We start from the raw sequence: 12,882 nt of genomic DNA, 5'->3' as shown, positions 1-12,882 counted from the left end.
GTCACACAAGAGCACAGAAATAGATCATGGGAAACTGTCCTTGGTGGGGAGGGGTCATTGGTGTCACAGCGTCATGGGCTCAGGGTGTGAAATGCTGTTCTCCCGCCTCCTTCCAAACTCCCTCAGGCCAAGACAGGAACAAGAGCCTTTCCCCAATCTCCAAGAGACAGAACAAGGTAATTAGAAGCTGCTGACTCCCCAGCCTGGTGAGGGAGGTCCTGAGGGCCTGGGTGCTGGTGGGAGATTCTGCCCTCCAGGGTAGGCCAGTTACCCAGGGCTGTCTCTTAAAACAAGGGAACCTGGGCCGGGTGCAGTGGCTCACGCCTGTAATCCCAACACTTTGGGAGGCCAAGGTGGACAGATCACCTGAGGTCGGGAGATAGAGACCATCCTGGCTAACACGGTGAAACCCTGTCTCTGCTAAAAATACAAACGATTAGCCAGGTATGGTGGCATGTGCCTGTAGTCCCAGCTACTGAGGAGGCTGAGGCAGGAGAATCACTTGAACCCGGGAGGTGGAGGTTGCAGTGAGCCAAGATCACCCCACCGCACTTCAGCTTGGGCCACAGAGAGAGACTCCGTCTCAAAAAAAAAAAAGGGGGAACCTGCTCGGGCATGGTGGATTATGCCTGTAATCCCAGCGCTTTGGGAGGCCGAGGCAGGCAGATCACGAGGTCAAGAGATCAAGACCATCCTGCCCATCATGGTGAAACCCCATCTGTACTATAAAAATATAAAAATTAGCTGGGTGTGGTGGTGCGCGCCTATAGTCCCAGCTACTCAGGAGGCTGAGGCAGGAGAATTGCTTGAACCCGGGAAGCGGAGGTTGCAGTGAGCCGAGATCGCACCACTGCACTATTCCAGCCTAGCAACAGAGCGAGACTCTGTCAAAAAAAAAAAAAAGAAAAAGGGAACCTGCACAAGGTCACAGAGTGAGAGCTGGAATTTGAACTCAGGTCTCTGGGTAGGAACATTGCTAATCCACATAAAAGCTTCTTTGTGCAGATTTTTAAAAGGTGGCCCTTCTGGGTAGATACGTCCTCATGCCAGTGTGCGTGGCCTGGCGATTGGAGCTTGGGTTAGGTTTCAGCCCCAACTCACCCCTTTAGATGAGAGCCCATGTGCAATATGCAACCTACACAGCCTTATGTGCTGGGCCTGTCAGTGTGGGTCCACAGTTTGTGCTCCTAGAGCACAGGAACCATTCTGGCCTTGGGGGCTTCGTGGGGTTCTGAGAGGAGGCTTTGTTTTCTGTAAATACTGGGGACCACCTGGTCTGTGGTCTTCCTCCCTGAAGGGATTTTAGCCCAAGGAGAGAAGGGGGCTCAGGAACAAAGTTGAACACCAGCCCCGGTACAACCTCCCCTGCTCCCCTCCGCCTACCTCATCTCCTCTATTATTTTTGAGACCCTAACCTGTCCCAGGGCTGGCTTACACTGAGCACATAAGACACCCCCCACGTGGGAACCAGACTGCACACGTGTGTGTTCAGAGGGAACCTCCCTCTGCCGGGAGTCAGGACACCTGGGTTCAGATTCCTGTTTTGCTGCTGCTTAGCTGGTAGGATCATCTGCAGAGCAGCCTCTTTAAGAGGCTTGGTTTCCTCACCTGTGTCTTGAGGGTATTGAAACAGATGATCTCCAAGGTCCCTTTCACTCACTCTTCTCTTGTGAAGGCAGCTCCTCAGATCCAGGGAGTGTCTGCACGGACCTCATTTATGTCCTGTATAGACATTCCAAATGGCGTAATAATGCCCCGTGCCTTGTACCCTATGCCCCTTGGGTCCCCTCCACTCCTCCTAGCTTTCTGGGGCTGGTGGCTCCTGGAGCAGGGCCTTTTTTTTTTTTTTTTTTTTTGAGATGGAGTCTCGCTCTGACGCCCAGGCTGGAGTGCAGTGCAGTGGCGTAATCTTGGCTCACTGCAAGCTCCGCCTCCTGGATTTACACCACTCTCCTGCCTCAGCCTCGCAAGTAGCTGGGACTTCAGGCGCCCGCCACCTCGCTTGGCTAAGTTTTTGTATTTTTTAGCAGAGACGGGGTTTCACTGTGTTAGCCAGGATGGTCTTGATCTCCTGACCTCATGATCCGCCTGTTGCGGCCTCCCAGAGTGCTGGGATTACAGGTGTGAGCCACCGCGCCCGGCCGGAGCAGAGTCTTTTTAAAAATTAATTTTATTTTAGGCCGGGCGTGGTGGCTCACGCCTGTAATCCCAGCACTTTGGGAGGCCGAGGTGGGCAGATCACGAGGTCAGGAGATCGAGACCATCCTGACTAACATGGTGAAACCCCATCTTTACCTAAAAATACAAAAAATTAGGTGGGCATGGTGGCACGTACCTGTAGTCCCAGCTACTCAGGAGGCTGAGGCAGGAGAATCGCTTGAACCCAGAAGGCGGAGGTTGCAGTTAGCCAAGATGGTGCCACTGCACTCCAGCCTGGTGACAGAGCAAGACTCCGTCCCAAAAAAAGGAAAAAAAAATATTTATTTATTTTGAGACGGAGTCTCGCCCTGTTGTTGCCCAGGCTGGATGCAATAGCGCGATCTCGGCTCACTGCAACCTCCACCTCCTGGGTTCAAGCGATTCTCCTGCCTCAGCTGCCCAAGTAGCTGGGATTACAGGTGTGGGCCACCATGCCCGGCTAATTTGGGTTTTTTTGTACCTTTAGTAGACATGGGGTTTCACCATGTTGGCCAGGCTGGTCTCAAACTCCTGACCTCGTGATCCGCCCGCCTTGGCCTCTCAAAGTGCTGGGATTATAGGCATGAACCACCGCGCCTGGTCTTATTTTTATATTTATTTTATGGAGCAGGGTCTTTTAGAGCCAGGTGCTAAGCCTCTTGGGTCTGCCAGGCAGGTCCACACTGTGCCAGCTGCCTCCCCCGAGGGCTTATCTAGGGGGAACTAAAGGTCCCATTTCCTTGCTGGCCAGGGTTCTTGTCACAAGGATTCTTGAGTTGGAGATGCTGTCTCTTGAGAGGGGGCTTGGACCTGGGGTGCAGCTCATGGTGTGTTCAGAGCAGGGGGAAGGCTTGGCCTTGCTCTTGGGAAGCTAGATCTGTTTTTTACTGTGAACTTTTGTTCCCAAGGCACTGCTGAAACCTGTCCCTCATGGCCCAGAGCCACTTGTCTGTTTGGAGGCAGTGTCTCTTTGCTTGGACACCATTTTTTTAGACTAAGGCTGTGCTGGCAGTAGTCTCAGGGGTTGCCCCGCGAGCACCTACATCATCTCCCCCAGAGGACCAGGCTCTCCCTCATGCTGCCTGAATCTACCCCAGAAGCCCCCACTGGGCTGATAGGGTTCCTGAAGAGGAGGCAGGCCCAGCGGGATGGGAAAGAAGTGTCACTCAGGTGGTGCACTGCCCATGGCCACTTGTGCTCATGAGCTGGGCAGGGCAGCTCCTGAGCCAGAACTTGCTATTTTCCTGGCCCCTCGCATGGCTAGAAACACGCAGCCCCAAGGCCGGGCGCAGTGGCTCACGCCTGTAATCCTATCACTTTGGGAGGCTGAGGCGGGCGGATCACGAGGTCAGGAGATGGAGACCATCCTGGCTAACACGGTGAAACCCCGTCTCTACTAAAAATACAAAAACTTAGCCAGGCGTGATGGTGGGCGCCTGTAGTCCCATCTACTCAGTAGGCTGAGGCAGGAGAATGGCGTGAACCCAGGAGTTGGAGCTTGCAGTGAGCCAAGATTGCGCCACAGCACTCCAGCCTGGGCAACAGAGCGAGACTCTGTCTCAAAAAAAAAAAAAAGAAACACATAGCCCCACCTACCCAGCAACCCAGGCTGGGACTTCCCATGGAGGCAGGGTGGTCAATCCTGCAGAAAACCAGAGGTCAGGATGGTGTTGCTGCTGGTTCCTGAGGCCGCCACTCCCAGGAGAAGGAAGGTTCTCAGTCCCGGGAAAGAGGAAAGTATAGAGCCAGGTGGGGGGCCCAGGGCTTTCCCCCGGAGCCTTGCCTCTGACCTCCGCAGGAGGTGGCTTTGCTGGCCTCTTGATTCCTATCAGAGTGAGACCCTGGCAGGTGAGGGAAGGACCCAGGGCCTTGTCCTCCCCTGTGACCCTTTCCCTGGCTTTCTTTTCTTTTCCTTTTTCTTTTTTCTTTTCTTTCTTTTTGAGACAGAGTTTCACTCTTGTTACTCAGGCTGGAGTGCAATGGTGTGATCTTGGCTCACTGCAACCTCTGCCTCCTGGGTTCAAGTGATTTTCCTGCCTCAGCCTCCCAAGTAGCTGGGATTATAGGCATGTATCACCACACCCAGCTAATCTTGTAATTTTAGTAGAGATGGGGTTTCTCCGTGTTGACCAGGCTGGTCTTGAACTCCTGACCTCAAGTGATCCACCCGCCTCGGACTCCCAAAGTGCTGGGATTACAGCCACTGTGCCCAGCTCTGCCTGGCCTTTCTTTTTTTTTTTTTTTTTTTTTTGAGACGGAGTCTCGCTCTGTCGCCCAGGCTGGAGTGCAGTGGCCGGATCTCAGCTCACTGCAAGCTCCACCTCCCGGGTTTGCGCCATTCTCCTGCCTCAGCCTCTCGAGTAGCTGGGACTACAGGCGCCCGCCACCTCGCCCGGCTAGTTTTTTGTATTTTTTTTAGTAGAGACGGGGTTTCACCGCGTTAGCCAGGATGGTCACGATCTCTTGACCTCGTGATCCGCCCGTCTCGGCCTCCCAAAGTGCTGGGATTACAGGCTTGAGCCACCGCGCCCTCTGCCTGGCCTTTCACTCAGACTCTTTGCTAGCCAGAGCTCTTGGCCTGTCCTCTTAGGGAACAGTGTGCCTTTGTGTACCCTCTTTTTTTTTTTTTTTTTTTTTGAGATGGAGTCTCACTCTGTCACCCAGGCTACATGCCAGGCTAGAGCGTAGTGGCATGATCTATACTCACTGCAACATCTGCCTCCTGGGTTCAAACAATTCTTCCTGCCTCAGCCTCATGAGTAGCTGGGATTACAGGTGCCCACTACCACACCCAACTAATTTTTGTATTTTTAGTAGAGATGGGGTTTCACCACGTTGGCCAGACTGGTCTTGAACTCCTGACCTCAGGTGATCCCGCCCACCTCAGCCTCCCAAAGTGCTGGGATTATAGGCGTGAGCCACCTCGCCGAAGCCCATCTATCCTCTTCTTTCCCCAGAGGTTCCCCAGCCTTCCTAGGTCCACCAGGAGGCGGCCAAGAGCCTCTTCCTATCATGACACACCCAGGTGCTTGGTGCTGATGGCAGCTGCTGCCACCTGCTCTGCTCATGCCAGGCTGGCAGAGGGCACAGATCCTTGAGAGAGTTCAAGGCCAGCCCGGCTCCAGGGTCTGTGCCTGGGCAGACTCTATTCATGGGGCTCCATGCCCCTCCTTTCCCTGACTCAGAGCAGCCATGGCCCCTTCCACTTTGGGTGGAGCAGGTTGCTACCTGGCAAACCCTTGGGGTGCTGCATACCACCCAGGCCCTGCAGCCCCTGCAAATTAATGTTCTGTAGTCGCCTGTGCTTCCCGTTTGCATGGGAACGAGGCTGCATGCAGAGCCCTCTGCCTGCCCTGCCACCTGCATACCAATAGTGGCTCCCACTGCAGCTCCGGGCCTAACATCTCTGCTGCTGCAGTGGCAGTGACAGTCTGGTGGGAGATTCCCCTTGCCTGAGCCCATGTGCTCTCTGCAGGGCTCCTGCAAGGGAAGCCAGTACTGCTGGCGACAGTTCCAGCCCTAGGCAGGGTTATCTGCTGGGAGCCAGGAGTGCTTGGACCCCTGCCCTTCTCTGGGCAGGCGGGCTGGCATCCTGCTCCTACAACCCCGGCATTGCCGGGAGCAGCAGGTTGAAGCCCGTCCGTTGCTTGGCTGAGTGATCAGAGTGCCACGGGCCAAGCCAGCCTTGACTAAGAACAGATAACCCTCCGGCCAGCTCAGGGCCTTGCTGAACACTTCACGGGCTGGGGAGACCTGAGCTGGCTGCCATTTCCTTGCCACCATCGTGGACCGTGGCTGGCTACCTCCAGGAAGGCCGTCTGCAGTTTCCAAGGACCCTTCCGCCTGGTGCTGGGGCAGGACATGGGTTGGGAAGGAGGATGAGTATGTGTAACCCCACCCTCTGGCCACATCTGGCCACTTCTGCACATGTGACTCTGGCCTTGTGGCCACAGAGTCGTCAGTACGGCTGGCGGGAAAACCACAAAGGAATGTTCCCAGCCATGCTTGGGGGAGAAGAGGCTGGTGGGGACTGCCACATCGTGGTGCTCACCCTTTACCTTCTCCCACCCCACCCTGCCTGCAGGGGGTTCCAGAGGCCATACTCCAGGCATGCGGGTGGCGTGGCCTTGGCCTCCCGCAGGCCTTGCTCCTGCCTTGTTGACACCCATTCAGTGCTAGGTTCTCTGGAGAGATCCAGACCCATCTTAGCAGGTGTGGGGGCCTCTCTTAGCCTACCCTTTGCCACCTCCTACCTCCCACCTCCCTCTTTTCTCTTTAAAAATTTTTCGGCTGGGTGTGGTAGCTCACACCTGTAATCCCAGCACTTTGGGAGGCCGAGGCAGGCGGATCACCTGAGGTCAGGAGTTCGAGACCAGCCTGACAAACATGGTGAAACCCCGTTTCTACTAAAAATACAAAAATTAGCTGGGCCTGGTGGTGGGTGCCTGCCGAGGCAGGAAAATTGCTTGAAACCAGGAGACAGAGGTTGCAGTGAGCCGAGATCGTGCCATTGCACTCCTGCCTGGGTGACAAGAGCGAAACTCTGTCTCAAAATATTAAAAAACAAAAAAACTTCCCCCCCCCCCTCGCCTCTTAATGCTGGGGGGTGATCTGGAGAGAGGCCAGCTCATGAGGGCAGGAGATACTGGTAGCCAGAAGGATTTGGGGGGTCCTTTCTTCCCAGGCCTGGACTGGAGTGGTCCACTTTGCCACAGGAGCATTCCCAGCCCCTCGTGACCTCTCTGGGCTGTAGCGAGGAGAGTGAGGGCTTTCTTTGGAGAAAGAAGTAGAAGAGAAACAGGAATGGGTTGGCCCTGCCTCTCTCACTTCCGCCTTCCCAGGCAGTGGTATCCTGCCTTCCCTTTCCTGGCTGGAGGCTTTGTGGGGCGTGGGCTGTGCTTGGGGCTCCCTGCTGGTGTGGTGTTTGCCCAGTTGTCCTGGCAACCACAGGGCAGTGGTGGAGAGTGACATGCAGTGACCCGAGAACCGTGTGTAGGGACAAAGAAGTGGAGACCTAGCCTTCCCATAAGCCCATTGGGACCTCAAGCCACTCGGCCCAGTGTTCATGTGGGGCCTGGACCCAAGGTCTTGGAACCCAGCAGGTCCTCCACTGCCTTCCCCTCGCCAGCAGCCTTCCTCTCCCCAGCCAGTTCTCCCTAGGACCAGAGTTCTGAGAGATCTGCCGAAGCTCCCGCCCTCCCCCTGCCGTTACCCTTCTTCCTGTCTGATTCCCTTTCCTTTCCTGTCTCCTCCTCCCACCTCCTCCCTGCTGCCTGCCCGCCCATCCTCTCATTCCCCCTCCCCCCAGGCACAGCTGCTGTTTGGCTCACTCTATATATAGCGGCATTTTCAGGGTAATTACAATAAAACTGTTGAAAGGAGATAATCCAGCAAAGGAAGCGAGTCTGACTCCCAGCCCCCTCCTGTCCCTGGCTTGGTGCAGCCCTGCACCCGCTTTCACCAAGGCCTCCTGTTCCCACCCCACTCCCATTCCCACAGCCTCTCTCTCTCCTGCCCAGTGTGCCCCAGATAGGGATGAAGCCCCAGAAGGGGACAGAGGGTAGAGATATCCAGAAGGTCTCCACCAGCCTCTCTTGGGGTTACCAAGGGCACTGTCAGTCCTAGAACCAACCTCTGTGCCTGAGTTTCTCTTCTAGTATGAGGCTTTGCACGGGGCACGGTGTTGAGAAATAGGAGTGGACACAGTGGTTAAAAGCTTAGGATTTGGACTCATATTCTGGTTCTTTGATCACCTAGCTGTGTCTGGTTGCTACTTAAACTTCTGTAAATCTCAGTTTCCTCATCAGTAAAATGGGGTAATAATAGCATCTAAGTCACAGGTAACCATGACATTTAAATGAGTCATTCTTGTAAAATGCCCAGAGATGTTGACTATCAATGACAATATTATGTGTTGAAGGCTGGGCAGTGGCTCACGCCTATAATCCCAGCACTTTGGGAGGCTGAGGTGGGAGGATCGCTTGAGCCTAGGAGTTTAAGGCCAGCCGGGGCAACATAGTGAGACCCTGTCTCTACTAAAGATTTAAAAATTAGCCTGGTGCATTGGCATGCTCCTGTAGTCCCAGCTACTCGGGAAGCTGAGGTGGGAGAGTTGCTTGAGGTCGAGGCTATTATGAGCCATGATCATGCCATTGCATTCCAGCCTGGGCGACAGAGCAAGACCTTGTCTCTGATATATATATATATAGGTAGAGAGATACACATACATATGTATATATACACACACACACATAAAAAATGTGTTGAGTACTCACAATCTGTCAGGTACAGCTTCATGCTTATGCATATTTTCTTTTTTCTTGAGACGGAGCCTCGCTCTGTCACCTAGGCTGGAGTGCAGTGGTGCAATCTTGGCTCACTGCAACCTCCGCCTCCAGGGTTAAAGCGATTCTCCTGCCTCAGTCTCCTGAGTAGCTGGGACTACAGGCATGTGCTACCACGCCCAGCTAATTTTTTTTGTTTTTAGTAGATACAGGGTTTCACTGTGTTAGCCAGGGTGGTCTTGATCTCCTGACCTCGTGATCTGCCCGCCTCAGCCTCCCAAAGTTCTGGGATTACAGGTATGAGCCACCGTGCCCGGCCCCTTTTTTTTTTTTTTTTCCTCTTTTCCCTGGAGACAGTCTTGCTCTGTCACCCAGGCTAGAGTACAGTTGCATGATCTTGGCTCACTGCAACCTCCGCCTCCCGGGGTTCAAGAGATTCCCATGCCTCAGCCACCTGAGTAGCTGGGATTACAGGTGTGCACCATCATGCCCAGCTAATTTTTGTATTTTTAGTAGAGAGGGGGTTTCGTCACGTTGGCCAGGCTGGTCTTGAACTCCTTGCCTCGGGTGATCTGCCTGCCTCAGCCTCCCAAGGTAACCTGAGATTCTAGATGTGAGCCACCGTGCTTGGCCTATATTTTCCTATTGAAGTTCATGGCTTCAGCCTCATTTAATTAAGGTAAAATGTTGCATCCATGGAGCAGAGGGATTTGATTTCCCCTCTGTCTCTGATCTCTTTGGGTCTCCTAGAATCCTACCTGGTAGCGTTTGGGCCTCAGGCACAACTGGAGTCTGGGGCTGGGCCCACTAACTCCTTCCTGTCTCTTCTGCCCACAGTGGAGGTGAAGCCGGTGCTGCCAAGAGCCATGCCCAGTTCCATGGGGGGTGGGGGTGGAGGCAGCCCCAGCCCTGTGGAGCTACGGGGTGCTCTGGTGGGCTCTGTGGATCCCACACTGCGGGAGCAGCAACTGCAGCAGGAGCTCCTGGCGCTCAAGCAGCAGCAGCAGCTGCAGAAGCAGCTCCTGTTCGCTGAGTTCCAGAAACAGCATGACCACCTGACAAGGCAGCATGAGGTCCAGCTACAGAAGCACCTCAAGGTGAGCGAGAGGGGTGCGGGGGGCCTCCCAGGCCTCCGCCCCCCACCCCCCGCCCGGGCCTGGCTCACTCCTGCCTCCCTCCCCATGCCCCTGCAGCAGCAGCAGGAGATGCTGGCAGCCAAGCAGCAGCAGGAGATGCTGGCAGCCAAGCGGCAGCAGGAGCTGGAGCAGCAGCGGCAGCGGGAGCAGCAGCGGCAGGAAGAGCTGGAGAAGCAGCGGCTGGAGCAGCAGCTGCTCATCCTGCGGAACAAGGAGAAGAGCAAAGAGAGTAAGGCAGGGAGTCCTGGGACCTCCTAGGGCCCCACCCATGACGCCTGCCCCTGCCATGGTGGGGTCTGGCCCTAAGCAGCCAGGTCAGTTGTGCCCTGTCCTGCAGGTGCCATTGCCAGCACCGAGGTAAAGCTGAGGCTCCAGGAATTCCTCTTGTCGAAGTCAAAGGAGCCCACACCAGGCGGCCTCAACCATTCCCTCCCACAGCACCCCAAATGCTGGTAATGGCCCTGGGCAGGCACGGGTGGGCATAGGTGAGCTGCTCAGGGGCTGCCTGGCTATAGGATGGCAAGGGGCTTCTGCCCCGTGCCCATATATGGGCCCTGCAATCTCTCCTTAGAGACAGGACCTCCATCCCTGGTTTATTTCCTCATTCCTTCCCCGAGATCCATGTCCTCTTCCTATATACAAACGATTTTTCATAAATGTAGATTGCCAGGTGGCACAGCAGGCTGGGCGATAACTTAGATCTGCTTCCATCCCCACCCCCACCCCCAGGGGAGCCCACCATGCTTCTTTGGACCAGAGTTCCCCTCCCCAGAGCGGCCCCCCTGGGACGCCTCCCTCCTACAAACTGCCTTTGCCTGGGCCCTACGACAGTCGAGATGACTTCCCCCTCCGCAAAACAGGTAAGTGAGTCCCCCACCTGGCCTCCCAGAATATGGCTCCCGGGAGGCAGAGGTGGGCTTGTGGCAGTGTCAGCCCTGACCACAGTGGGCTCGACTGCAGATGTGTGCTGCTATGCGTGTATCTGAACCTCGGTTACCTTCTCTCCAGCCTCTGAACCCAACTTGAAAGTGCGTTCAAGGCTAAAACAGAAGGTGGCCGAGCGGAGAAGCAGTCCCCTCCTGCGTCGCAAGGATGGGACTGTTATTAGCACCTTTAAGAAAAGAGCTGTTGAGATCACAGGTGCCGGGCCTGGGGGTAAGGGCTGCTCTCATGTACTGGTTCTGAGGGTCTGGGAATCGGGGGTGGGGGATAGTTCAGAGCAGGCCCAGGTGACAGCCACTTCTCCTATAGCGTCGTCCGTGTGTAACAGCGCACCTGGCTCCGGCCCCAGCTCTCCCAACAGCTCCCACAGCACCATCGCTGAGAATGGCTTTACTGGCTCAGTCCCCAACATCCCCACCGAGGTACAGGCCTGGCTGAGGGCTGGTGGGGCGGGGACAGAGCTGCTCCTTCCCATGGAAGAAAAGAAAGAGTGCAGCTCCTTCCAGTCTGTCTGCCTGAGTGCCCAGCAGAGACCTCTCTGCCCACATGAATAGGCTGGAGGGTCCTTGCTTGGACTTAGTTGCATCAAAGGGGAATTTGTCCCACAGGACTATGAAGAGCCCTGATGGCTCAGGCTCCCTCAGTGGGAGCTCAGGGTAGAGGGAACTGGGCACCATTCAGAGAACTTGGTCTTGGCCCCAGGTTGCCCTCCCTTGTTGCCTCCCTTTGCGCACTCTCATTCCTGTCTCTTCTCACTGCTCCCCAGATGCTCCCCCAGCACCGAGCCCTCCCTCTGGACAGCTCCCCCAACCAGTTCAGCCTCTACACGTCTCCTTCTCTGCCCAACATCTCCTTAGGGCTGCAGGCCACGGTCACTGTCACCAACTCACACCTCACTGTAAGTATAGGGCACATACCCCATCTTTCCTCTAGTGTTGAGGTCACAGGTCCTGCATGCCCCCAGCTGGGGTCTTCCCCTTCCAAGGCCCTAAGGGAGATCGGTTGGCCCTACCCAGAGCTGGGGGGTAGATAGTGGGTAGATGGGGATGCTGGTCCAAAGTTGGCAGGACTGAGGCTGTATAAGCCCCTCCCTTCACCCCCCAGGCCTCCCCGAAGCTGTCGACACAGCAGGAGGCCGAGAGGCAGGCCCTCCAGTCCCTGCGGCAGGGTGGCACGCTGACGGGCAAGTTCATGAGCACATCCTCTATCCCTGGCTGCCTGCTGGGCGTGGCACTGGAGGGCGACGGGAGCCCCCACGGGCATGCCTCCCTGCTGCAGCATGTGCTGTTGCTGGAGCAGGCCCGGCAGCAGAGCACCCTCATTGCTGGTGAGTGGACAGGCAGCTGTGCAAGGGAGGGGGCTCAGGACCAACAGTCAGGGATACTCTCCAGCCCTGTCACAGTTCCCTTTAGCAGAATCAACAGCATCGGTGATTTCTTCCACATTCTGGAAACATGGGATACCTACAGGATGCCGGGCACTGTTCTTGACAAAATCTGCTGCCATCTTGGAGTTCACATCCCAGAGCAGTGCTGTTCAGTAGAAACAACACAATCTATGTATATAATTTCTAGCATCCACATTAAAAAATGTAAAAAGAAGCAAGTAGAGCCATACATAGTGGTTCATGCCTGTGAGCCCAGCACTTTGGAGACCAAGGCGGGTGGATCACCTGAGGTCAGGAGCTTGAGACCAACCTGGCCAACATGGTGAAATCCCATCTCTACTAAAAATACAAAAATTAGCTGGGCATGGTGGTGGGCATCTGTAATCCCAGCTACTCAGGAGGCTGAGGCAGGAGAATCGCTGGAGGCAGGAGAATCGCTGAACCCAGGAGGTAGAGGTTGCAGTGAGCCGAGATTGCACCATTGCTCTCGAGCCTGGGCAACAGAGTGAGACTCCGTCTCAAAAAAAAAAAAAAAAAAAAAGCAAGTGGAATTAATTTCACCACATATATTTAACTCAGTATATCCAGAATATTATAATTTCTGTAATACACGTGCAGTTATTCTTCCTATTTTTAAAGTTTTGTAGAGACAGGATCTTGCTGTGTTGCCCAGGCTGGTCTTTTTTTCTTTTTTTTGAGACAGTCTCGCTCTGTCGCCCAGGCTAGAGTGCAGTGGTGCGATCTTGGCTCACTGCAACCTCCACCTCCCAGGTTCAAGCAATTCTCCTGCCTCAGCCTCCTAAGTAGCTGGGATTTTAGGCGCCTGCCACCGTACCTGGCTAATTTTTGTATTTTTAGTAGACCTGGGGTTTCACCATCTTGGCCAGGCTGGTCTCGAACTCCTGACCTCAGGCGATCTGCCTGCCTCAGCCTCCCAAAGTTCTGGGATTACAGG

The 12,882-nt window shown here is 55.1% G+C and overlaps 1 protein-coding gene across 50 annotated transcripts in view; it reads left to right on the top strand.

The window, feature by feature from the left end:
• The window catches only part of HDAC5 (histone deacetylase 5), a 46,787-nt gene that overhangs the window by 21,589 nt on the left and 12,316 nt on the right, over window positions 1–12,882 (top strand). For 10 of the 50 annotated variants that reach the window (XM_077969051.1, XM_077969073.1, XM_077969047.1 and 7 more), the window contains 8 exon segments: window positions 9,300–9,559; window positions 9,656–9,827; window positions 9,936–10,050; window positions 10,328–10,458; window positions 10,607–10,753; window positions 10,850–10,962; window positions 11,307–11,438; window positions 11,645–11,867. In XM_077969051.1, the coding sequence (XP_077825177.1) occupies window positions 9,300–9,559; window positions 9,656–9,827; window positions 9,936–10,050; window positions 10,328–10,458; window positions 10,607–10,753; window positions 10,850–10,962; window positions 11,307–11,438; window positions 11,645–11,867 (1,293 nt within the window). 50 annotated transcript variants of the gene reach the window in all.

Source organism: Macaca mulatta, chromosome 16 (assembly GCF_049350105.2).
Source record: "Macaca mulatta isolate MMU2019108-1 chromosome 16, T2T-MMU8v2.0, whole genome shotgun sequence".
Taxonomy (NCBI): Eukaryota; Metazoa; Chordata; class Mammalia; order Primates; family Cercopithecidae; genus Macaca; species Macaca mulatta.
This window is presented reverse-complemented; position numbering and strand designations above follow the sequence as displayed.